This window comes from Mus pahari, chromosome 3, assembly GCF_900095145.1.
Source record: "Mus pahari chromosome 3, PAHARI_EIJ_v1.1, whole genome shotgun sequence".
NCBI classification, from domain to species: Eukaryota; Metazoa; Chordata; class Mammalia; order Rodentia; family Muridae; genus Mus; species Mus pahari.
The window spans coordinates 156,719,320-156,743,559 of record NC_034592.1 but is presented as its reverse complement, the minus strand read 5'-3'; the positions used below and the strand labels follow the sequence as shown (position 1 = coordinate 156,743,559).

The 24,240-nt window shown below is 51.9% G+C and overlaps 2 protein-coding genes across 2 annotated transcripts; one reads left to right on the top strand and one right to left on the bottom strand.

The window, feature by feature from the left end:
- The first annotated feature begins 256 nt into the window (after window positions 1-256).
- Ctsz (cathepsin Z) lies at window positions 257-12,132 on the top strand. Its single transcript, XM_029536360.1, has 6 exons — window positions 257-504; window positions 924-1,087; window positions 5,823-6,002; window positions 10,335-10,485; window positions 10,804-10,969; window positions 11,671-12,132. Exons 1-6 carry the CDS (start codon window positions 356-358, stop codon window positions 11,779-11,781), a joined length of 921 nt encoding a protein of 306 aa, XP_029392220.1. The 5' UTR covers window positions 257-355; the 3' UTR covers window positions 11,782-12,132.
- Nelfcd (negative elongation factor complex member C/D) lies at window positions 12,086-23,700 on the bottom strand. The gene is made up of 15 exons (XM_021193005.2): window positions 23,582-23,700; window positions 19,638-19,756; window positions 19,351-19,460; window positions 18,067-18,176; window positions 17,217-17,324; window positions 16,724-16,876; window positions 16,422-16,552; window positions 15,769-15,934; window positions 15,208-15,342; window positions 14,696-14,835; window positions 13,623-13,737; window positions 13,240-13,335; window positions 13,023-13,163; window positions 12,603-12,732; window positions 12,086-12,519 (listed from the first exon to the last, which is right to left on the bottom strand). Exons 1-15 carry the CDS (start codon window positions 23,666-23,668, stop codon window positions 12,485-12,487), a joined length of 1,776 nt encoding a protein of 591 aa, XP_021048664.1. The 5' UTR covers window positions 23,669-23,700; the 3' UTR covers window positions 12,086-12,484.
- Window positions 23,701-24,240: the final 540 nt, after the last annotated feature.

Sequence of the window (24,240 nt, the reverse complement as noted above, 5' to 3'; positions counted from 1 at the left end):
CTACCCTGCTCCAGGATGCCTGGGTCTCCGGATAGTAAACTTAAGTTTTGCTGTCAGTCCGTGTTATCACAATGGCTGGTGACACTGTCAGGTCTGGGGTCTGGCTGTGTGACCCCAGGTTCGGCTGATCCGGTTGGTTGATCCCTAGAGAGGCAGATTGTCTCCTGGGGGCTGCCGGGAGGGGCGGGGCGGGGGCAGGAGCAGCGGGGGAAGGCCCCGCCCTCGGGGTGTGTCCAACTTGGGCGCCTCCTAAAAGACCGGGCGGGGCGTCCCGAGCGCGTGGGCCTGCGGGTCGGGTCAAGAGGTCGAAGGTGCTGCGCGTGATCCAGGATCCGAGTTGGCCCGGAGCGGGAGCATGGCGTCGTCCGGGTCGGTGCAGCAGCTGCGCCTGGTGCTGCTGATGTTGCTGCTGGCGAGTGCGGCACGGGCCAGACTCTACTTCCGCTCGGGCCAGACCTGCTATCGTCCCATTCGCGGGGACCAGCTGGCTCTCCTGGGGCGCAGGTGGGCGCGGGGCTGTGCCTAGGGAGGAAAAGGGTCAACTTCTAGGCCAGGCGCGCACCTCCTGACACTTGGGACCTTGCCTCATCCTGCCTCATTAGGCCTGGGAAGCACAAATCCCATCCCTTCCTTTTGGGATGACTTTCACATCCGGGGAGCTTTGGGGTTTGCTGGTTTGGGCAGTTCTCGCCTCTCTTGCTTTTGTTGGTGAGCACTAGGGTATTTCGGAGATGCTCTGTCACAGTCAGCTTCCAATAGTCCTGGGTTCTGCTGGTGGCTCATCTGGGTCAAGTTCTGAAACGTCCACAGTTTGGAAAAGGGACTAGGGCCAACAGGAGGAATGACTGGGTCTGTGGCCCTGGGGGGGGGGGGAGGCCCCATGTGTTCCAGAGTTGGTTTCCATCGCCATGACCTCTTCCCAGGACCTATCCTCGACCACATGAGTACCTGTCCCCAGCGGATCTCCCCAAGAATTGGGACTGGAGAAATGTGAACGGTATCAACTATGCCAGCGTCACCAGGAACCAGCACATCCCACAGTACTGTGGTTCCTGCTGGGCCCACGGCAGCACCAGTGCCATGGCAGGTGGGTGGCCTGGAGCTCCATGCTAAGCCTAGGGCACGGCCAGTATCTTGGCCAAGGTGGGTGGCAGCACTTCACCATCCATTCTACCTTTGGGTGAATCATGATAACCATTGACTCAGGCTACAGGGGCCCATGGCCCTGTACCAGGATTCAGGCTTGGATTTCCCCTCAGCCAGAGTGAGGTGGCTGTGTCATTCTGGAGTTCTCTCCTGTAGGCCTACTAGGGCCTCTGTGGGACAGGCTTGGGCTGGAATCTGGTGACAAGTGACTCCCAGGAACCTTCCCTTCCTCAGAACTTGTGACTTCAACCATTGAGAACCACGGGACCGGTGTTGCAAAATCACTGAGCTCACAGTTGGTTTGTGGGGCACGGAAGTGAAACTGCTTCTCAGTAGCAGCTGGCATTTGAGGTGAACATGTTCCCCAGTTCGAAATGGCCCCCCAGCTCTCTTCTTTGAACCTTAGTCTGGCCGCCCAAGGGTCAAGTAGAAGGCTCAGTAGAAAGAGAGGCCCCAGAGGGCTGCTGTGCCCTTCCTTGGTAGAGGAAGCAGGAGCCAGGGAGTGCCAGTCTACCTGTAGCATGGAGATTCAGCTTTGCCATCTCCAGAGGTGGTTCCTGGAAACCAATGGGGAAGGGAGTCACCTGCCTGGGAATGAGACTCAGCCAGTGCCCTCTCTATCTTTTTGGCCAGGTCTGCTGTAGGTGGAGCCTGGGTAGAGGATAAAGAAAATGAAATGTCTTTACCGAAATGGCAATGCTCTTGCCTGCAGGGCTTATGTAGGCCTTGCCTGCCAGTTTGCTCTCAGTGCCCAGCCTAGGACGCTTCTTTCAGGTCAGGAAACTGCATTGTGAGGTGAATGGCAGCTTCAGTTCAGCCATCAGCCTGGACTCTCTTTTTAGGGTGAGGGTTCCTGTCTGAGGGCAGTCTGTACCGCAGCACTAGCCAGGGGCAGGTGTAGTTGTGGCCCCTTGTAGAGTCACCTTTGAGGGCTGGGGCATACTGCTGACCTATCAGAAAGAGGAAGAAAGAAAGAAGGTGGGCTGACAAGAGATGCTTACTAAGCAGGCAGGGGGTAAGGAGTGGGCAGCCATAGCAGAGGAGCAGAGCAAAGTCCAGGGCCCTTAGGAATGATATGGCCAGACTGCTGTTGGGGAAGAGAAAGGCCCTTCTTGGCAGAGCAGAGTGTGGGGTGAGTGTGACATGGAGTGGGAAAGATCCTTGGGTCTTTGGATAGAGGTAAACACCACGGAGGGTGTGGAACATTGCCGGAGCGGGAGAGAAGGCCGGAGGCTGTTGGGCCCACCCCTCTTGGGTGGGCACTAGGCCCTACCAAGGTGAGGTTGTATCTTCCCAGTTGCCACAAGGCAGTGTCCTTGGGGAAAATGGCTGCTTCATTCTTTTCTTCTTTAGTCTCCAACGTCTTCATCAGTAACAGTCAAAGCCTTGCTTCCTCTTTCGATGAGCAGACATCAGAGGGGACTTCTGTGGGGCTCTGGCCATTTGCCAGGAATAGAGCAGGAAACTAGTTTATCCCCCCCCCCCATCTCTGGGTTAAGGGGCATGTGAGTTTTGTTTTTTGGTTTGGTTTGGTTTTTGGTTTTTTCAAGACAGGGTTTCTCTGTATAGCCCTGGCTGTCCTTCCTGGAATTTACTCTGTAGACCAGGCTGGCCTTGAACTCAGAAATCCTCCTACCTCTGCCTCCTAAGTGCTGGGATTAAAGGCGTGCGCCACCACCGCCCTGCTCGTGTGGGCGTGTGGGTTGTTTTTTTTGTTTTGTTTTGTTTTGGTTTTTTTGTTTTTGGTTTTTTCGAGACAGGGTTTCTCTGTATAGTCCTGGCTGTCCTGGAACTCAACTTTGTAGACCAGGCTGGCCTTGAACTCAGAAATCCGCCTGCCTCTGCCTCCCGAGTGCTGGGATTAAAGGCATATCCCACCACGCCCGGCTTGTGAGGGTTTTTTAATGAAGAGTTTTATTGCATCTGCCAATGGTTGAAGTGGTTAAGCATCCAAGTGGCCTATCCTTGACCAGTCACTTCCGGTAGGTGATCAGGAGACCCTTGGTCCCACCCGTCTCACTGTCCGGTTGCTTGCTCCCGTTGGGTTAGCTGGAGCCAGCCCCCTCCCCCACCCATGTGTTCCTCTGTGTCCTTAAGCCCTTAGCAGCCTCACTTCCGCATTGCCTCTCGTCTCGTCCGGGTTTCTTAACCTCTAGGGTCAGTTATCCAGGCTTTTTGACATCCTAACGATGGGGGGTGGAGCGAGTCCCTCAATGTACCACACCCAGCTCTGCCTCCCTCCTAGGTCCTTGTTGCTTCACCAGTCCCCACACTTCTGTGTTCCCAGCCTTGACTTTTTCCTAACTTTCCTGTCTGTGTGCTGCTGCCCTCTGACCTCCATCCCTGATGCCTTCAGACCCAGACATTCAGGTCATTTTACTCACCAAGCCCATCCTGCCCCCGAGGACACTCAGGCAAAAGCTTAGAGGTTGTCAAACTCACCTTACATTTGTTCCTCCTGCAAACTGGTCACAGGTCCTTTTGGTGTTCCATTCCTCCCTAGTGACGGCACTACATGGTGTCTTTCCTAACACCTTGGCTCCTGTCTGGCCTCAGACAGGAGATTCCTACTGTATGTTTGCTAAACCTGCGTTCCATTCTATTTCTTTATTTGATACCATCTCAGGATTCCAGAGACAGGTCTTTCTCTGACCTCCAGAGCCTGAACAGTCAGTTGTCTGACTCCTCCTCCTTGTCCACATGTCACCTTCATATGCACGGTGCTCCTCTCCGCTCCTCTCCTAACGTCCTCTCACTCCTTTCCTTGGATGGCGTCTTGGTTATTGCTCTATTGCTGCAATGAGACACCACGACCAAGGCCACTTTCAAAAGGCAGCACGTAATTGGGGCCTTGCTTAGGACTGTCATGGTGGGAAGCATGGCAGCAGGCATGGTGCTGGAACAGTCGCTGAGGACTTAAAATCTGATCCAGGGCCCAGCAGTAGAGAGGTGTGGGCCTTTTTAAACCTCAGAGCCCAACCCTAGTGGCACAGCTCCTCCAACAAGGTCACATCTCCTAATTCTTCCCCAAACAGTCCACCAACTAGAGACCAAGCATTCAAATATGTGAGACTATGGGGGCCGTTCCCATTCTAACCGCCATGGAGGAACATCTCCCAGGCTGTGCTATATTTGTACATGATAACTTAGCCCCTGGATGGTCCCCACCACATCTCCTTGCAGTGTTGTCCTGCTTGCCCACTGCCTTGCCTCCAGTGCTATGGGCACAAGCCCTACAAAGCAGAACTCGCTCCTGTTGGCCAGTCCTACTGTGTGTACCGCACATGTGCAGAAGGTGTGAATGGAGATATAGTGAGGCTGAGGCCAAGGAGGCAAAGAGCATGGTTGGGTAGACAGTCCATCTCAAGAAGCCTTTCGAAGAAGTCTGGAGCCAGTTGGTTGGTTGGTCAGGTTGAAGCTAGACATTAAGCCCAGTCTAGAAGATGCCAGGCCTGAGATTATCCAGACAGCCCCTGACAGCGGGTCTTAGCTGAGGTCACCAGAGGGAGGGACCCGAGAAGAGGAAAGGGTTCTCAGCAAGTCTTGAGAAACACTCTGCTGAGGCCGAGTGCAGAAGAGACATGCCAGGCGCTTCAGAAGGCTAGGGTGCATCCTCTGCTGACCGTTCTCTGGAAGAGGCTGTGGGATGAGGATGGAGAAGGGGTTTGGATGGATGGATGGATGGGTGGTGTAGAGATTGGGACCCTGACAAAAGTGGCTTGAAAGGCCAAAAAGAGACCACGCCATGGTGGATCCCTCTCTCCCAGTGCTGAGAGGGAAAGCGTGGAGCCATTGAACTCTGGGAAAGAGATCTGTGCTTGAAGGTGTCCCCTCATGGAAAGGTGACCTGCTGCTGGGGATGCCGAGGGAGAAGGCTAGAAGGAGCCAAGCTTGGGGGAAGCAGACAGGAGGGAAGGTCCATCTGCCTTGGACAGCTGGGAGCCTGCTTGCCTGTGGCACAGAAAGAGATCTAAATGGTGGCAAGACGAGGTCTGCGTGGGTGTTGTTCAGTGATGAGCCCTCTGAGGTTCTGAGGTGGTGGAGTGTGAATAGGGCGTGTGAGGGATGGCTCAGAGCTGAAGGCGCTATGGAGGAGGGAAAGAAAATGAAGGTAAGCTTTTGCTTTAGGGGAGAAGTGGGTGAGGCTATAGGGGAAATGGCATGGGGTACGTGGCTGCTTTCTACGGGCATGCGGAGCTTGAGAGTGAAGAGCAAGATGGCTTTTCAGGGTGCCCGTCAGCCATCCCCAGTGGATGTTGTGATGATCCTAGCCATCTCTTAGTAGGTGGGTATGTGTGGTAAGGGGTAGTGAGTGAGCACTGAGTGCTGGTGTCTGGCTCCTCACTGGGAGTCATCTGGCTCCCCTAGGCTGCCCTTGTCCCTGGAGATGCCCACCCCAGCCTTCTCCGTATGGTGTGTCTGGTCTCTAGCTTCCTCACACAAGTGGTTTCGTTGTCATCCTGAAGTGATGGATGCTTTACAAGTTCTTGGGACCTCTAGACCCAGCCCTGCCTCATGGCACTTGCAGACAGACAGGCAGATGTCATGGTGGCGAGGAAGACCAGAGAAAGTCTCTGAAGCCAGAGCTGAGCTGAGGCTTCCACAACTAGAAGGGCCCTGGGGCAGTCTTGGTGCTGGGGGAACATGGGTGCTGACCAGAGTGCTGCCTGTTACAGACCGCATCAACATCAAGAGAAAAGGTGCATGGCCTTCCATCCTGCTGTCCGTACAGAATGTCATTGACTGTGGCAATGCTGGCTCTTGTGAAGGGGGCAATGACTTTCAGGTGTGGGAGTATGCCCACAAGCATGGCATCCCTGATGAGACCTGCAACAACTACCAGGCCAAGGACCAAGGTAGGCCCTGCCTATGTTCCCACAGTGCTGCACACCTGTCTCGTTCCCAGGGAGAGTAGCTGAGAGCCCACATTTACCCCGTATCTGTCACACTATGTGGCTGGGATGCTGCAGAGGGTTGAGATGGAAACTGCAGCCCCCAAGAAGAGCTGGATGGTTTCTGGTGCTGTCTCCAGGCCTCCCTGGTGGTCCTTATTGAGTTCAACATGTAGAGATACCAGGAAAACAATTCCAGACTGGGGGTTTAGCTCAGTGGTAGAGTGCTGGCCTACCTACCATACAATTTTTGTTGTTGGTGGTGGTGGTTTTTTCGAGACAGGGTTTCTCTGTGTAGCCCTGGCTGTCCTGGAACTCACTCTATAGACCAGGCTGTCCTTGAACTCAGAAATCTGCCTGCCTCTGCCTCCTAAGTGCTGGGATTAAAGGCGTGTGCCGCCACTACCTGACCCAGTCTCAAATCTTAAAAACAAATAAATAAAACAAAGCAGAGCACCACATGACTGGATGTGGCATGTGAGTGTGCACACCTAGCATCTGGATGGTTTCATGGGCCTTTTATAAGGGGTTGGAAGGAGGCCTTTGCTCAGAATCTAGAGCACAGAGCAGGTGCTATGGCTGCTTTCTGGGCTACAAGTTATCCAGTCCAATGAAATGTAGCACCTACTAGATTCCTGCCCTAGCAGTCCTCAACAGATCATTAATGGGCAGAGCCGCCTGTCCCAGAAACCCATGGTTACCATATTCGTTTTGGACCGATTTCCTTGGAAACCAAAGGGGAGGGAGCTCCCAAATCAAAACTATCCTTAAGTGACTTTAAACCATCCTTAGACCTCCCTCATGGCTAGAGCGGGGTGCTTTGAGGGACTCAGAGGGTACCTAGATAGAGGCCATTTGGTCACTCTGTAACACCCTGGGGCTGGTGCCTCCTGCCTACCTCATGGGTCTTACTTACAGGGAAAGAACTCTCTGTTGTAATTGTGTCCTTTGTTCTGGATGAGCAAACCCAGTAGGGACCAGAGACCCCACCAGGGGGACAGACACAGGGTGGAGGGAAGGCAATGGACTGCTTTATGAAATACCCCAGGGGCCTTTTCCTTCATTCCCAAACTGGTTTCATCCAGCTGAGGCTAGGTCCCTTTGACCCACACTGGTTAGGGTCATCAGGACCACTGACCAGTTTCCTCTTCCCAGAGCCACTATGTTCCTGGTGCAACTCACACTGGGACTGGTGCCTGGGGTGGGGGATGGCGACTAATTAAGTTGATAATGTAATTCTCAAGGAGTTTACTGACCCAGGGAAAGATCTAAACAGATGAATAGTTAAAGTACAGGTCAGCCTCTGTCTTCCTTGGTCTCTTTCCACCTGTTCTCTCTGAGCCTGGGGTGCATTTTGCTAGCCTGGCTGGCCAGCAGACTTCAGAGGCCCACCAGACTTTACCACCCAGGGCTGGGACCACATACACATGTCATCATGCTGATTTTCTGTGGGTGCTAAGGATCTTGCAACAGCACTTTACTGCCTAACTGATTTCCCCAGCCTCTAAACTTTGCTTCATTTTTTTATTTTTAAAAAACAAAGTACATTTATTCAACAATAGTGATACATTATAGAATTATAACATACAATGTAAAAAGCAAGTTTCTTTTTTTTTTTTTTTTTTTTTTTCCAGACAGGGTTTCTCTGTGTAGCCCTGGCTGTCCTGGAACTCACTCTGTAGACCAGGCTGGCCTTGAACTCAGAGATCCGCCTGCCTCTGCCTCCCAAGTGCTGAGATTAAAGGCGTGTGCCACCACTGCCTGGCCAAAAAGCAGGTTTCTGAGCATCTCCAAGTCCCTAGCATGTTACGCTTTGAGATTTGGGTACAATACATCACTATTTTATCTTAGAATTCCCAGGAATGCTGGAAAATTCCAAAATTAGGATTACTCCCAACATACTTTTGGCAAACTTCACATTCTGTTATTTAGACAGCTATACTTTTTGTTTCACGAATACAAGTTTAGTAATTTTTCAAAGAGCTATGTCCTGCAGTAGTGTTCAATATAAAACATAATTTACAATTCAGATCTCCCTAATGAGGCAATGGCCCCACTGCCCATTAGGGGTGCATTCTGTATTAAGAATGTGTGATTCTGGGGCTGGTGAGATGGCTCAGTGGGTAGCACCCGCCTGCTCTTCTGAAGGTCCTGAGTTCAAATCCCAGCAACCACATGGTGGCTCATAACCATCCGTAACAAGATCTGACNCCCTCTTCTGGAGTGTCTGAAGACAGCTACAGTGTACTTACATATAATAAANAAATAAATCTTAAAAAAAAAAAAAAAAAAAAAAAAAAATTTAAAAAAAAAAAAAAAAAAAAAGAATAACTTTAAAAAAAAAAAAAGAATGTGTGATTCCTCCTTGAAAGAACAAAGGACTTACACAAAATATCCTAGCTATGTGATGTCACTGGTTACACAAAATGCTAGCTATGTGATGCCACTAGTAAGCAGTTTGCCCTTTTTTATTAGCCTTCCTTGTTCTCTCCAAATGTTACACTGTACACACATGTGCATTTGTTTTCTTACATGTATATATTATGGGACAGATATTATAGTATATATATTATAGGATCTCCATGTAAAGGTGAGCAGGGTTTCCTGGGTTTGGGTCACTTTGCTTAATATTATACAAGCTAAAGGCCATTCATTATTTCTGCAAATTTTGTGATTTCATTTTTCTTCGGCATAGTAATCGTTTTATATGTGCCAGGTCTGTATTATCCATTCACCTGTTGGTAGGCAGCTAGTTCCACTCTACTGTCTGCCACAGTGAATAAAGCAGCAGTGAACCTGGACAAGCGAAGAACTCCCTGGGAGGCTATGGGGTCAGAGTATGTATGCAGAGGTGGAACAGCTGGATCATATGGGGTTCTCAGGGTATGTGCCAGGGGTGGAACAGCTGGGTCATATGGTAGTTTTATTTTTAACTTTTTTGAGGAATCTCCAAACTGATTTCCATAATAGCTGTATTAATTTGCATGCCCACTAGCAATGTATAAGGGCTCCTTTTCTCCAAAACATCCTCTCCAACATTTGCGGTCAGATTTCTTGATGACAGTCATTGTGACAAGGATGAGGTAGTTTCAATTTGCATTTCCCTGCTAGCTCCATGACTAGGGATATTGAATTTTTTTTTCTTTTTGAGACAGGGTCTCACTATGTACCCGTGGCCCTCCTGGAACTCACTCTGTAGACCAGGCTGGTCTCAAACTCAGAGATTCTACTTCCTCTATCTCCCAAGTGCTGGGAGTAAAGATGTCTGACACCACCCCCAGACCTACTTTTTAAAAACTATTTATTGGATGCATGTGGCCATTTGTTGACTGGCAGTCTTCCTTCCTTGCCCTTTATTTAATGTTTGAAGTGCTTAGTAAATTCTCGATGTTTCAAGTGTAGCTGATAAAGATTTTCTATTCTGTGGGTCCTGAGTTCTGCCGACTATTTCCTTTGCTGTACAAAAACATTTATTTTCAGGTGGTCTCATTTGTTACTTAGGGCTAGTCTCTGCTCTGATAGTCTGTTCAGAAAGTTCCAGCCTACCCATGTAGCTTTTGTTTTTTTTCCAGACAGGGTTTCTCTGTGTAGCCCTGGCTATCCTGGAACTCACTCTGTAGACCAGGCTGGCCTCGAACTCAGAATCTGCCTGCCTCTGCCTCCCAAGTGCTGGGATTAAAGGCGTGCGCCACCACTGCCTGGCTTGACTGGTCTTTTTTCCGATGTATGTTTTTTCTCCTTTGTCAAAAATTAAGGGACATAATGTTGTCAGGTCTGTCCAGCTGTCTCTGTTACTCTGTCAGTGCTAGTTTTGATCACTGTAGCTCTGTAGGGTAAGTTGAGGCCAGGGGGTTGCTTTGGCTGTTCCTGTAAACCAAATTCTGATGCTTCTCAAGTCAAGAAGAGGATGCACGTCTTTAAATCAAGTACACTGGCCTCTTCAGTCACTAGCCTACAGTGCAATTGCCTGGCTAATTTTAATAATCTGATTGCATTCACTTTTTAATTCCAGCATGCTGTGAGATCCGCCTGGCCTTTAAAGGGGAAGAGAAGGGCTACTGTAGAGGGCTCTGCCATGTACTAACCCGCTTGTTCTTTCTGTTCTGCCAAGGCCCGGGGAGGGGGAGGGGCTTCTTTGCAGCTGAGAGAAGCATATAATTAGGCAGCACCTGAGCTGGATGGCTTCCGCCCTCAGCTAATGAATGGCACACTAAATGAGAAAAGTGGAGAAGATGGGGCAGGCTTCGTTAGCGGGTTAATGAGGAGATGGTGTCATGCTGACTTCTTGTGTTGTAGACTGTGACAAGTTTAACCAGTGTGGGACCTGCACCGAATTCAAAGAGTGCCACACCATTCAGAATTACACCCTCTGGAGAGTGGGTGACTACGGCTCCCTGTCCGGGAGGGAGAAGATGATGGCGGAGATCTATGCCAGTGGACCCATCAGGTAAAGGAGAGGTCTCTTCGGGTAGTGGTGAAGGCACAGCTAGGTCTGTGCGCGTTCCTGTACCCTGTTCATCTTTCCTACCTTGCCATTGTGACCCCTAGCTTGAGCACCACATAATCTTTCTGCCTGTAAAGATGTTGGCTTTCTCAGTAGACAGAAGCTATTAGCCAATCTGCCCCAGGGAGCTTCTGTGTAAGCTAGAAGCCCCTGGCTGTGGTGAACCTGGATGTTGGTGGGACCACTGGAGCAGGGCTTGGACTACTGTAGCCTGCGTCCCACAAACACCCATGTGCCACTGACACTTATAACTTTTCACAGCTGCGGGATAATGGCAACAGAGATGATGTCTAACTACACTGGAGGCATCTACGCTGAGCGCCAGGACCAGGCCGTAATCAACCACATCATCTCTGTAGCTGGCTGGGGTGTCAGCAACGATGGCATCGAGTATTGGATTGTCCGAAATTCATGGGGTGAACCCTGGGTAAGATAGTTTCCCTTTCTTAAGGTCAGACTGGAATCCACACCCCTCCTCAGCTTCATGGAGTGTTAGCTGCAGCTATGTCACCAGGACCCAAGCAACTTCTGGGGTTTGACCTGAGGACTGTGCAGGACTGCTGTTGTCCTGTGCATCACTGGGTGTTAGAAGCCCCTGAGGCGCCAGTGGCTCCTCCCCAAGCCCCAGTGCTCCAGGAAACAGGCAAGGCTGGGGTCAAATAGTCCTGTTGGTGGCGACTGACTGACTACTCCTTGAGGACCAGCTCATCCTTGCTCCTGCTGTGGTGTTCATTTGCGCGGGGTCGAAGGTCCAGGGGAGGATAAGTGCTGACTTTGGCTTTTAGGAAGGACACAGTACTAACAGCTAATTGTTTCAGACACAGGAATATCCTGAAATAGCGAAAGGGGCATGATAAAATGTCAGCCATGTTTACTGAATGGCCACAAGTGGGTATTAACAGGGAGACAGTCACATTTTCTTGCACTATTTAGCTGCCCTCTGGTTAAACATTAACTGCGCGGGGCCGTATCACAGAGCGTTGCTGCTTATGTGGGGCTGAGGGAGCCTGTCTGGACCCTCAATTCTGCAGGGCTAGTCTAAGGATGGTGGCTGAGGGCAGGGCCTGGGTCTACAGAACAGAGGGGCCATGTCCTGAGGCACTAATGCCGAGTTCTTGCTCCTTACAGGGTGAGAAAGGCTGGATGAGGATCGTGACCAGCACCTATAAGGAAGGCACAGGTGCCAGCTACAACCTCGCCATTGAGAATGCCTGCACATTTGGGGACCCCATTGTTTAGGTAGATGTCTCTGGAAGCGACGCCGTGAACCATGACAGGAGGGGGTGATTGATTACTGACACTGGACATGTCCAGGCAGCTAAAAACAGTGCTTGTGGACATGAGGACCAGAGTGTGGACTGCATCCCGAGAGGAGACGGTAAAGGATGAACCACAACTGCACTGGGGCCCTCCGCCGTACCCTCCAGGCCTGCCTTCTCTTCTACCGTGCTTGTCTTCAGCCATCCGGAGAAGACAGCTATGGTTTAGACAGCTCAACTTATCACCAGTTCTGGAGCCCTGGAATCCATGGGAGGGGGAACAAGTCCAGATTGCCTAAGAGATGAGTAAAATGTCTGGCTTCCCACGCGTGTGTGCTTTATTTACATGAGACTAGCATACAAGGGCACACAACACACACACACACACACACACACACAGCCCAACATTACTCTTGGAAACTTAAACAACAAAATAACCGACCATCTGGACCATAGGAAGGAGACTTACACAAACCCTCCATGGAAGTGCCCCGGCTGCTGGCATGTGGCACGTAGCATAGAGCCACACTGCAGTACGGGGGCTGTCTGTCTACCACAGAGGCTGCCTTTGAGAAGAGCTGCCTGCTTCTTCCCAGCAGACCCTGCTTCCAGGAGGCTGGTTGAGCCTCTGGTCACCCCACCCCCGGCTGGCAGGGAAGTTTTGGCTTCAGTTACAGATGCGCTCAGTTCACCACGATGAAGTTAGACTTGCAGTGAGCTGTACAGAAACACATGGCCACTGCATTAGAGCAGGTGAGGATTAAGGTGGACATCATGGCACAGGGTACTTCAAGGCCTTACCAATGAACTCCGTCACGGGGTCATGCTCGCCCTCTGCCTTGATGGTGCCCGCGATGCTGTCATTTTCCAAGATGGGGAGGAAAAGTTGCACAAAGTCTGAGGTATATGGAGGGGCGATAACATCCAGAACCTAGTGGGGAGACCTCAGGGTTACTGCACCTGCTGATGCGGGGCACAGCACTCCATAATCAGGGAGGTGTGAGAGGCCCTGCTGGCCCCAGGGCTTTTCCAGAGACACCCCGGCCCCCACCTCTAAGGCAGAGGACACAGATGAGAACACAGCAGAAGCCCCACAGCTGAGATGGACACAATTATCAAAAGCATGGATCTCAGAGTTGGGAATCACACAAACACTGCCCAGCCATAAGGGCTAGGCTAGTGGAGAGTGACCTGTGACCCCACAGTGCACTCACTGCTGACCTCAGTGACAAAGTAGCGGATGAGGGAGATGTCAGTGTCCAGCTTCTCCAGACATTTGCGGATATAACTGACCACCGGAAGGACGTGGCCGCGGCTCAGCAGGTGCACCATCCTGTCTAGCAGGGTCTTTTTCAACTCGAGCTGTGGAAGAACAGAGGCCAGGAGCAGGTCAGAGCTGCAACTCTCCAGCATCGAAAAACTCTGGGGTGCAGCTCACCTGCTCCATCACGTCTAGCTGGGAATGCTCAGTCTCAAAAAGCTTAACAAGCAGCTGCAGAACCTGGGGGTGCAGGAGCTGGTGGCAGGTGCTGATCTGTGAACATCCAGAAGACATCACTGAGGTGCCTGCCTGCTCTCGGGGCTTACTAGCAGAACATGGGGAGTATACAGAATTGTCACACCCACCCAAAGTGGCTTACTGCCAATGGGGACACCACCTGTCAGCTTCTAGGCCTTCCTTCCCCTAACACTTGATAAAAACACATCTACAGTCGAGTGAAACTACTTAAGGAAAAGCTGGTAGGACACAAACTACTCCAACGCAAAGGTCTAAGACACAGACCACTATGCATCTTCCAAGTGGTCCTTCTGACCTCTTACCTCATCCAACAAGGCCAGGTGAACTGGAGTGTGATCAGTCTGTAGCTGGAAGTACCTTGGCTCTGACACGGTCCAATCTACCCACTTGAGCACGCCCATCGCCACCACTGGAAACCTACAGGCAGAGTGGGGAAACAGGCTGAGTACGCCAGAGAAGCAAGCAGCTGGGAATCAGAAAAGGCAGCGTCTGTGGACACAGTGGCTCCCCTTCACTCTGCCCTGAGGTAGTGGCTCGTGACTGAGTGGTTTGATGAGGTCCTCCCAGAAGGGATCTGATGTTCAGCTACTTCAAAACACCACAGTAATCACAAAGGAAAGGAGGGTATGGAGGGCGCGCTTGGCAGCCTGGGCTGCGGATTACCTTTACTTCAGACCCTTCCTTAGTCCCCAGGAAATGGAAAGAGGGTACAGTCCCCAGGACACACTTACGTATGCAGTCACAAGTCACTCCTATCCAATGCTTGTTGGCTTAACAGTGTGATTACAGATGAACCCAGTTTCTCTAATTCTAGATGTCCTCCTCTCTTTAGTCTATTCCGTGAAGGTCTGCTCGGCAGATTGCTGGCCAATAAGCCCTCCTGCTGCTGCAGCTAAGGTCCCCACGTGTGCTTAAGCACGAGAAACCCAAGTTCCTCTTGCTTTCTCAGCATGGGAGTACATGCTCTAACTATGGGAGCGTGAGGACTTAGAACTCCAGGGAATGGGTGGGGGAACAGGGGGAACACTCACCTAGTGCACTGACAGAGTGACGGGTGTCACACTCTCCTAATGCACTGAGAGTGACGGGTGTCACACTCTCCTAATCCACTGACAGTGACGGGTGTCACACTCACCTAGTGCACTGACAGAGTGACAGGTGTCACACTCACCTAGTGCACTGACAGAGTGACGGGTGTCACACTCACCTAGTGCACTGACAGAGTGACGGGTGTCACACTCACCTAGTGCACTGACAGAGTGACGGGTGTCACACTCACCTANGTGACGGGTGTCACACTCACCTAGTGCACTGACAGAGTGACGGGTGTCACACTCACCTAGTGCACTGACAGAGTGACGGGTGTCACACTCACCTAATGCACTGATAAAGTGTGCTCAGCTCCGCCACCAGCTCAGAGGCCCCTTTGTTCTCATTGCAGCACAGGTTGTGGACAGTTTCTATAGCCTTTGACGTGGACTTGAGCTCGTCTTTGCCAATGCTGACCCGCTTGTTCTGAAAGCATACAAGCTGGTGAGGGATGATGGGAGTGTGGCCTTGCTCTGGGGTATCCCAGCATGGCCTCTTCTCTCCTCAAGTCCCTTTCCCTGCTTCCACAGTCAAAAATTCACTCAACTGTCAGACTACACAGTCGCACAGCCCATAGAAACCAACTAGAGGCGGCTGATTGGGTGGTCCAGGGAAGTCCTAGAGTAAGAGATGCCACACAATTCCTGTGGCACCGGCTCTCACTATCCTGCGCACAATGGTAAAGATATTTCTGATGCTGGGTAGGCTGGAAATTTCTTGCTACCCACATCCCCACATAGTACCAGGTCTAGGGAGGGCACTGGTGTGAGAGGCCAGGGTCCTCAGCTCTGACAGTACCTTCTTCCAGGTCTCAACCACACTGGCAGCGTAGGCCAGGATATGGATGTACTTGTGCTTGTGGTCCTGGTTGATCTTGGCCCCTGGCTTGAAGAGCGACTGCATGAAGAGGTCCAGGAAGGCTGGCACCCGGATCTAAGGAGAGGCACGCTTGGGAGTGGGCTGGAAGGGAGGCCCTGGCTCTCCCAACCATTGGGCTCTGACAGGGAAGGCTGAGGGGAAGAGAAACTGACAGTTTTAATGGTGTAGGATGTACCTGTGTGGTGAACCGTTTGCTTTAATTGCAGTAGTGCAAGAAAGAGAGGTTGGGAGGGGGTCTTATGGCAGGTGTAGCCATGCTTGTAACCCCTGGCATGTCACTCGGAAAGGCTAGGGCAGAACAGCTGGCTCTGTCTGAGACCAGCCTGGGCCAGAGAGTGAGACAATGTGTCTAACAACATCAATAAAAACTACTACAACAAAGATCTGCATGCATGGCCTTAAGAGAATGAGGGGAACGTGGAGAACCCCCAAGACACCTGGTGTGGGGCACCTGGCCTCACTGAAGCGCGGGCAGCTTACAAGTTCCACAGGAGGAGGGTCCATGCTAGTGAACATCTTGAACAAGACCGTGATGTCTGCAGGATTCAGGGCTCCTCTGGACAACATGGCGCCAAGTGCTTGGCAGGCACGGGGGTAGGAGGCAGCTGTGCCCAAGGCCAGCGTGATCTGACTGGCATCATGGCCCCTGGTTGGAAAACCACACACCATCACTAACAGCTTTCTCTTTTCTTCCACTTTTGAACATCCAAGACTGAGCTGGTAGGACCCCTGTGCTTTCCGACGGCTCTGTTATTTGTTCCTTCCACAAACTGACCCCTGGGAACAACAGCCACAGTAAGCTGCGAAAGGCTCTGATGCAGCTCCAGCCTCTGTGAGGCATTCACACACCCTGCACACGTCGGCGGAGGAGACTCAACAGCAGACAGTGAAGTGCCTTGGGCTCCTGGAGACCCAGGCTGGACTGTTTTCATGGCAATCCTACCACAAGTGTGCACATGCCCAGCCTAAACCAGAGAAATCGTGTCTTTAGCAAAATGGTCACCAGCAAGGCCTATAGAAGCTACAGAGTTCAGCTCCACAGGTAAATAAAGATGACCTAGAATTGATGGAGCTGGAAGCTGGGCTGTGGACCTGAGGAAAGGGAGGCAGAGCAGGGTAAGCAGATGTCTTACTTCTCCTGGGCGAAGCGCTGGACTTCCTGAGCGACCCTGCGCACTGCAGAACCACCCTGTTCCTCCTGGGCCAGCACGGACATCATGGCCTGTGCAAACAGGTACGTGTGCTCGCCATGGCATACCATCTTCTAGAAAATTGCAGGGAGACAAGTTCAGGTCACAGTGTAAGTGCAGATAAAGGAGTGTCTGGCCAGGGGCTTTCTGACCTGGAGAATCTTTATTGAGTGAGGACGACTCATGCTCAGAATACTGGCCTCAGCCAGGTCCTTCCCTGGAGCCTGAGAGTCAGAGGGACTTACTGCAAACTCAGGAAGGTTTTTCTCAAGGTTTTCTTCTCCCCCATCCAGGATTGTGGCTAGAGAGGTCCGAAGCACTCTGGAGAACACTTCCAACTGCTGGCAGGCTGTGGGCACGCTGGTAATCTCCCCTTGGTACCCCGCATCAGAAATGAGCTGCCACATAAGGCAAAGCCACGGGTCAGCACCGGGGTGCCCGCCACCTCTCAGAGCAGTGAGCCAGTCAACTCTTTGAAGGGGCTGAGCCAAGCAAGCACTGCTCTTGATCCCCAACTTTTCCTATGCTTCATGCTGTGCCACTGTGTACGTGCTTGCTGGCCCAGACTCACACGTCTCCTGGGCCCTGGTGCCTGTCAGCACATATGCGCGATCTAAGCTCTGCTGTACCCCACACTGAAACCGTCAGCGCTGCCCTAAGCACAGACACCATCTCTGCTCCTCGCACTCAAGAGCCGACCTGCTTCTCGTCTTTCCTGGAGTCCCGGGTTGTCCCTACCTTCACAGTGAAGTTGAGCATCAAACAGTCAGGATGGGCCTCGGCCAACTTATAAAACAGATCTCTCCATGTTGTGTGTGCGATCATCTGCTCAAGCCAAGCTGGGGTCTGCCGAAGACAAAGGACAAGGCCAAAGCCCTCACTTTAGACTCGGAAGTCTGTGCTGCACAAGCAGTGGTTCTAACGGGAAGAGACCTATGGGCCCCAGCTCTGGGAGGAGCAGGGCTCGCCTTGCACAGGCAGTTTAGCTGAATGGTCGACTTTCTGCATGCCCTTTGGAAAGATGTGCCTAAACTGGAAAGGGTACAGAACATGCTTCCTGGAAGACACATGAAATGTCCCATGGAAGCACGTATCCCTTGGGGCCACATCATATACAATTAACTCGTGCTTACCGAGCGAGCCCGTTGCCTTTGGCAGGACAGAGAAAGGCATCCTTGCCTCGGCCTGAGCACACGGGGCTCCCAGAGCAGACAGAGTCACCGGGGACCACTGGCTGGTCCTGAAGGAAGAAGGCCTGAAGCCACAGCACTCTGTGGCATTTCCTTTACCTTCCTTCCTACCCTGCCTTCCTCGACCAGGGGCTGAGCTGTAGACCGGATCCATGATTTCTATACACTGGGTACAAGCTCTGCTCCGTGGTTTCCTGTGTACCTAGTGTTTGTCATGCTTGCGTCTTGGAGGACCCCCGTGCAGCCCTCAAGGCAGACCTGCATGCAGTAGTCGGGGGAGGCACTGGGCGCTCCTAGCCTCAGCACTGGGACCTCCCATGCAAGCACCTCACTCCTCAGGGTGCAGAGAACGCTGGCAAAAGCCGTGGCAGGCTGGGGCAAGGACAGCGTCCCCTCACCTCTCCTTCTTCTGTGAAAATAGAATCTGCTTTCCGAGGGTCGAAGTGCTTGATCAGCAAACTCTTCAAGTGGTTTTCCACAGTCTCCTGTACCTGCACCGGCTCAACACCTGGGAGAAACGGAAGCCTTACCTGAATCAGCGCCCCCTCCTGCACCCCCAACACAGCATGGCCAGTCTACCAGTCTCACAGAGCTCTACCACCACTCTACCACCATAACAGCAACGGTGGCGAAGATTCTGGACCCTGTGGAAATAGTCTCTAAGTCTATTCAGTGGTAACACCCCAAAGAAACACAGTATGGATCCATGAGATGTCTGCCCTTTCTGTATGGCCAAGAAAGACATCTTCAAACTTCCACTCATCAAAGACAGGGCCAGGTGAGGAGCTGAAAGAACACTCTGGCCCTGTGGAGATGGCAGGTGCAGTCGAGAGCCACACTAGGATCCAGTCACCCTGACAGCCATGAGGCAGCTGGTTTCCGGACAGTGCTTGAATGACGTCAGTGTACCCAATTCAGTGGATTTACAGTAAGGCTCTGTTCTGATCACATTAGCTAAAAGCCATCTTCAGAGCCAGTCCTAAATTATCCATCATTTAGTGCTGGCTGTAACAGGCCTCTTGAAAGGAGACACTGACCATACACTGTGGAACTCTGTAACTCTATGGCTGGGGAAGCAGCCTGGTGAGAATCAGTTCACAGGTTACCTGCAAACCCAGCATCTGAATCACAGCTCAGAGCTGAGCACACAAGGGGGGGAGGGGAGAGAGACTCAGTCCTTCTGCCTTTGAATCCTGGAAACCAGGAAAGCTTGGAAGGCTAATTTATCAGCATTGTAAGGACCCAAAGGTCTCTTGAAGGAGATGAGCAGAAGCTGGCTAGATGGCTCAGTGGTTACAGTGCTTCTCATACAAACATGGGGACCAAAATTTAGATGTCTAAAACCCATGCAAAAATACCAGGTGGGCATAGTGGTCAACTTGTAATCCAGCACTCAGCAGGAAAGACAGGGGATCTGCAGCAAGCTGGCGAGTGAGACCAGCCATGGGTTTGACTGAGACCCCACGTTAATGAGTGAGGTAGTAAAGCAATCCAAGAAGACTCCAGACTCAACCTTGGAGCCCCATATGCATCGATGCACATCACACCCATGTGTACACATATGCTTGTGCACCCACACATCCAAGTACACACACACACACACACACACACACACACACACATGAATGGAAAATGAAACAAGAGGGGTAAGTGGCCAGGACAGGGACTACCCTCCCAAGCACCTGTCTGAATGAGCCACTCAGCCAGCAAGTTCACGGTCTGGGCCACCGCCGTATAGTTCTCAGATAAGAGCTGGATGACATTTTCTGGAGACCCCCCTGCCTGGAAATACCTGGGAAGAGCAAAAGGTCAGCCTTTACACTGAGTGGACACGGAGGAGCTGGGGTAGGCAGTGGGCAGGACGGGCAGTGGGGGTTCAAGTCCCTCTAAGGGGCCAAGGACTCTAGCCATCTTCCCTGCCAAGATAACATTCTTCAGGTCCCTGCGTGTGCACACTGCCCTCGCACACCTCTTCAGAGTGTTGAAGATGGAGGGCTCCATGATGTAGTCCCGGGTGGAAAACTTATGCAGACATTCCTGCTGCACCTCAGCATCGTCTTCTCCTTCTCCGGAATCATCTTCCTGATGCTGGGAAAGGCAAGAGTCCCGAGAGGTGCCCTTAATACATGTCCTGCAATCTTGCTCTAGACATCTCAAAGACCATTTTCAAAGGGTCACACGTATGATCTCATCTGACCCTATAACAACCTCACGATGGGAGCTAGACAAGTGGCAGCTTCAAAGGGGTCAGGAACCACACCAAGCATGGCATCCTCTTTAAACAAAGGCATTCATGACTCCATTCCAGTCAGGAGTGGGGTCTATGAGCTGGCCTAGGGAGGACCAAGAGTGACAGCTGACATTCAGCTCAACAGTCAGCCACCAATGCTACTCCACACTGGCTACCCGATGCTCTCCAGCAAAGACTAACAGAGTGACTCTGACAGTAAGAGCCACCAAGTTACTCTTACTATCACCAACCCTCCAAACGACAGGCTTGTCTAGATTTAGACCTACTTCTAGCTGGAGGCCACCCACGTTGGCTGTCTGACCTGTGAACAAATACATGGTATGCTGGACCGAGTGACCTCAGGTCTGTCTGGCTGCAAAGCTGTCGTCATAAAAGCAAGCAGATGCTCTGTAACAGTGACTGCACTGAGTCTGGGAACCTAAAAAAATACAAGACATGGCGTTTCCATGGAAGGAGTTCGCAAAGTAGGAGGCCAACCTCCAGGCAACTGACGTGAGGAGGTAAGAGCCAGGCCAGGAACCAGCAAAAGAGCCAAACTCAATCCTCTCCCTATGCTCATAAAGAAAACTTTATTGAAACACGATTATAGCCACTTTTGTGCATTATTATCCATGACTACTTCCCCTAATCTGGTTGTTAAATAGTTATGAAACGGCCCCACAGAACCTAAGACACATTCAATGTGGCTCTTTATAATAACTTTGTCCCAGTATCTAGTCTCTGACAGCAATGTGCTAGGAGCAGACAGGGTCCACAGACTTCATTCTGACGGCTGGGATGTATTCTCTCGGACCGCATCTGTAAAGGGTGCTTACAGAAAAGGTTGCACTTCACCCTGAGAGCCACTCGCATGATGTCAGCATTGCCGGGCTTCTACCCTGTCCCCCACCCCGACAATAGTTCTCCGACACACCAGGCTGTGAAGCCACTCCCATGTCTATATGTCTGCAGCTTCACCTGGCTGGACCTGTCTTGACCACTTCAGATTCAAGCACGCAACACTTTTCCTCCTGCCCCACATCCCAGCAGGGCTCCGAACTCTGAAGTTCAACGGATCCTGTCTTCGCCTGGAAACAGATCGGCCTGCGCAACTAGACTTCAATGCAGGACTCCGAACTCTGAAGTTCAACGGATCCTGTCTTCGCCTGCAAATAGATCGGCCTGCGCAACTAGACTTCAATGAACGACGCCTCTAGTCACCCATGTGCCACCCAGAAACCTTGGATGTGTCCTCAGTTTCTCCTCCTCCCCCTTCCCTCCTACTGCCTGCCAGCAAGCCCCACCCCACCCCACCCCCACACTCCATCTCACATCCGAGGGTCCAGGTTGGTACTTCTTCCCTCTTCCTTCCTTCCTTCCTTCCTTCCTTCCTTCCTTCCTTCCTTCCTTCCTTCCTTCCTTCCTTCCTGCGTGTTTCCCGTAGCAGCACCTCCACAGGCCTGCCTCGATCTGTCCCCCACCACATCACCTTTCACGTCGACGCTGCCCTCGTTAAATCACAAACCTGACCTAGCTGCTCAGTTTCCTGTTTCCTGTGGCGGGGGAAAGAATCCCAAGCTCTGATGTAATTCCGTCCTGCTTACCTGTGCAGTCTCAGCTACCGTCATTCCCGTGTACATCCTGTGGCCAACTCATCTAAGTGTCTATAAGTCAACTGCTCTGAGCTTCCATCATCCGGATTCGACAGCACTGTAGGCTCCCTACACCTCGTCCTGTCCCCAAACCAGGGAAGATGGACGCAGCTCAAGCCTCCATCCCCCAGCCCTCCGGACTTTCACCCCTTCAAGTACAGTCAGAGAATAGAGATGAAGCAAGTGTGCAAGCACACAGGTGTGCAGTGTTTTCACACTGTAACATTCCCACCTACAGACGTGCTGAACCACACTCAGTTCTCAGGACACCTAAGTCACAGGTTTGACACCCCACTAGCTCATCACTCTCATCGGGGAGAACACATTAGGGTCAACAGGCCAAACCAGAGTCATTAAGACTGAAATTCACTGGACTCTGGCACGCCCTGGCACGCCTAACCCTCAACAGACACAAAACATGGACGACAACCACCAAGCTAACCCACAGAGTACTTTCTTGTGTCTGTGTGGTCTCCTGAGATGTTCCTGTGTGTACACTGTCTGCGTGTAGATGTTAGAGATCAAGGTTGGGTGTCTTCTCCAGTCACTCTCCACACCGGTTTTTGAAGGTCTCTCAGTAACAAGGTTCAACGGGTTGACCAGGGAGCTCCAGGGATCCCCTGGACTGGGTTACAGACAAGAGTTGTCGTACATGGCTTTTTATGTGGATGCCAGTTTCTGAACTCAGGACCTAGTGCTCGTGTGGCAAGCACAGTGCTTGCTGAGCCGTCCCCCACTCTTACTGCATCTGGACCACCTCAGTTACTGAGTCACTCTGAGTCTTCGTTCCTCCCTTCCTTATGCCCTGGGCAGGTGGCTGAGTCTTTTGGCCTTACTTTACTTATGACTAACACTCAATTCAAACTCTAGGGCAGTAATTCTGCATCCCCTCAACACAGTTCCTCCTGTTGTGGTGAACTTCACCCGTAAAATTACTTTTTTGTTGTTACTTCATAACTGTCATCTGCCACTGTTAGGAATTGTAATGTGAATATGCAAGATATCTGATATGACCTCCAGAGGGGTCACGGCCCACAGGTTGAGAACTGCTGCTCTAGCGCCTAGCCTGAGATATCACACAAAAGCACTTAGTCCAACATCCAAATTAGCTAAATCCGACTCCATATATCCACCACCGAGTTCCCAAGTGATGTAGTATGCTCCAGCATACAAACAGATGCCCAGAGTCTTATGTCCTACTGGTCAGCAGCTAGCTCTATAGGTCCCCTGGAAGCTGCAAATAATGACTGACAGCTCCTGGTCCAGCAACCAACCAACCACGGAGGACTTCTCTCACTCGGTTCCAGAAACCTCTCACCTTTCCTCCATCACCCTCACTGCACCACACACCGCCCCACTGGTGTACCTCGCTGCATCCCATAGTCATTCAAAGCTCGTCTCGCTTCCTGCAGAAAAGCCAAATTCCAGGGTCCCTGCACACTGTCCAGAAGAATATGGGAGGCGTAAGTCAGTCAGTCATACACCTGGATGGGCTTCTGATTTCCTAACCCTGGTGGGGGACACTGAATGGTGCCCGTCCCCCATCTCTCACCCAAATCTTGGACAGTCGGGGCTACGAGATCTTTCCTGTCCTGTACTCCAAGGATGAATGAAATCACCCAAAAGTGGAAAAAAAAAAAAAGTTTGGTTTGTCCAGCACCAGAGAGTGTTTTCCCAACCCCAGGATGCTGCTGGAGTTTGGAGTTAGTTTGTTCACTGTATCACTTTGGTCCTCTTCTCCCTCAGAATCTGTCCTGCCCCTCGGGCCAGGAGGCACCACGGCTTCTGCCTGGCGAAAGATCAGCCCCAGGTGTCACTGGGAATCGGAGTGCATGGGAAACTGAGGTCCCTAACGGGGCAGGAGCGGCCCGAAGCCCTGAGTGCAGTTCCTGGACCCGCTTTGCTAGGGTCCGGGGTCGGAGGTCAGGGAGTCAAGGGTCACGGGCCCCCGAGCCCAGGTCTGGCCGGGGCAGGCGCCGCGAGACAGGGCACAGACCCGGCTTCCTGGCGGAACGCCTACTGCCCTCTCACCTGGCCGCCGTCCGCCTCTTCGCCCCACTCTGACGCATTCCCGAAGTAGTCTTCTCCCATAATAGTACCCGGCGACGGACCCGCCATATCTGCCGCGTCTCCTCACTGCGCGTGCGCCGGGACACAACAACTGGAAGAGCGCGTGCGCGGTTCTAGGCCTCAGGCAAGGCTAGAGAGGCGGAGTTGGTGAGGGGCGTGGTTACGCAGGAGGCGTGGCCTACATTTGGCCTGCTGGGCGGGGGAACACCTCGTAGGATCTCTTAAGAGCGAGACTGCAGGAGTCACAGCTTTATGTCTGCACAGAACACTTCCAAGTTACCTTTTCTCCTTTTTAAGACAGGGTCTCACTCGGAAGTGCACGCTTGCTTCAAGTTGCTATAAAAACCTTCAGTGAGCTTAGCTTTGCCTGTCCGGTGCAGCTGCCAATCGAGCAGGTATCACACAAATGTTCTGATTTCTTTTACTATGGGCAAAAAGTATTCGGTGCATTGCAGAGCGAGATATAAAACTTATTTCCAGTGGAGGAGGCCCTACCGCCTACAAAAGCCATGACTGGGCTCTGGAAAAGAGGACCCGCTGAACACCTAGACTGAGGATAACTGGAGAGGCGTCCGGGCAGGTGGCCCCAAATCTAATACCATGGGCTCTGGATGCAGACA

Coding starts and splice junctions, on each gene's coding strand:
- Ctsz (XM_029536360.1), top strand. CDS start 356: ATGGCGTCGTCCGGGTCGGTGCAGCAGCTGCGCCTGGTGCTGCTGATG. Junction 505..923: donor CTGGCTCTCCTGGGGCGCAG/GTGGGCGCGGGG, acceptor ACCTCTTCCCAG/GACCTATCCTCGACCACATG. Junction 1,088..5,822: donor CAGCACCAGTGCCATGGCAG/GTGGGTGGCCTG, acceptor TGCCTGTTACAG/ACCGCATCAACATCAAGAGA.
- Nelfcd (XM_021193005.2), bottom strand. CDS start 23,668: ATGGCGGGTCCGTCGCCGGGTACTATTATGGGAGAAGACTACTTCGGG. Junction 18,177..19,350: donor TGAGTGGCTCATTCAGACAG/GTGCTTGGGAGG, acceptor CGTTTCTCCCAG/GTGTTGAGCCGGTGCAGGTA. Junction 15,935..16,421: donor CAGCGCTTCGCCCAGGAGAA/GTAAGACATCTG, acceptor TTTTCCAACCAG/GGGCCATGATGCCAGTCAGA.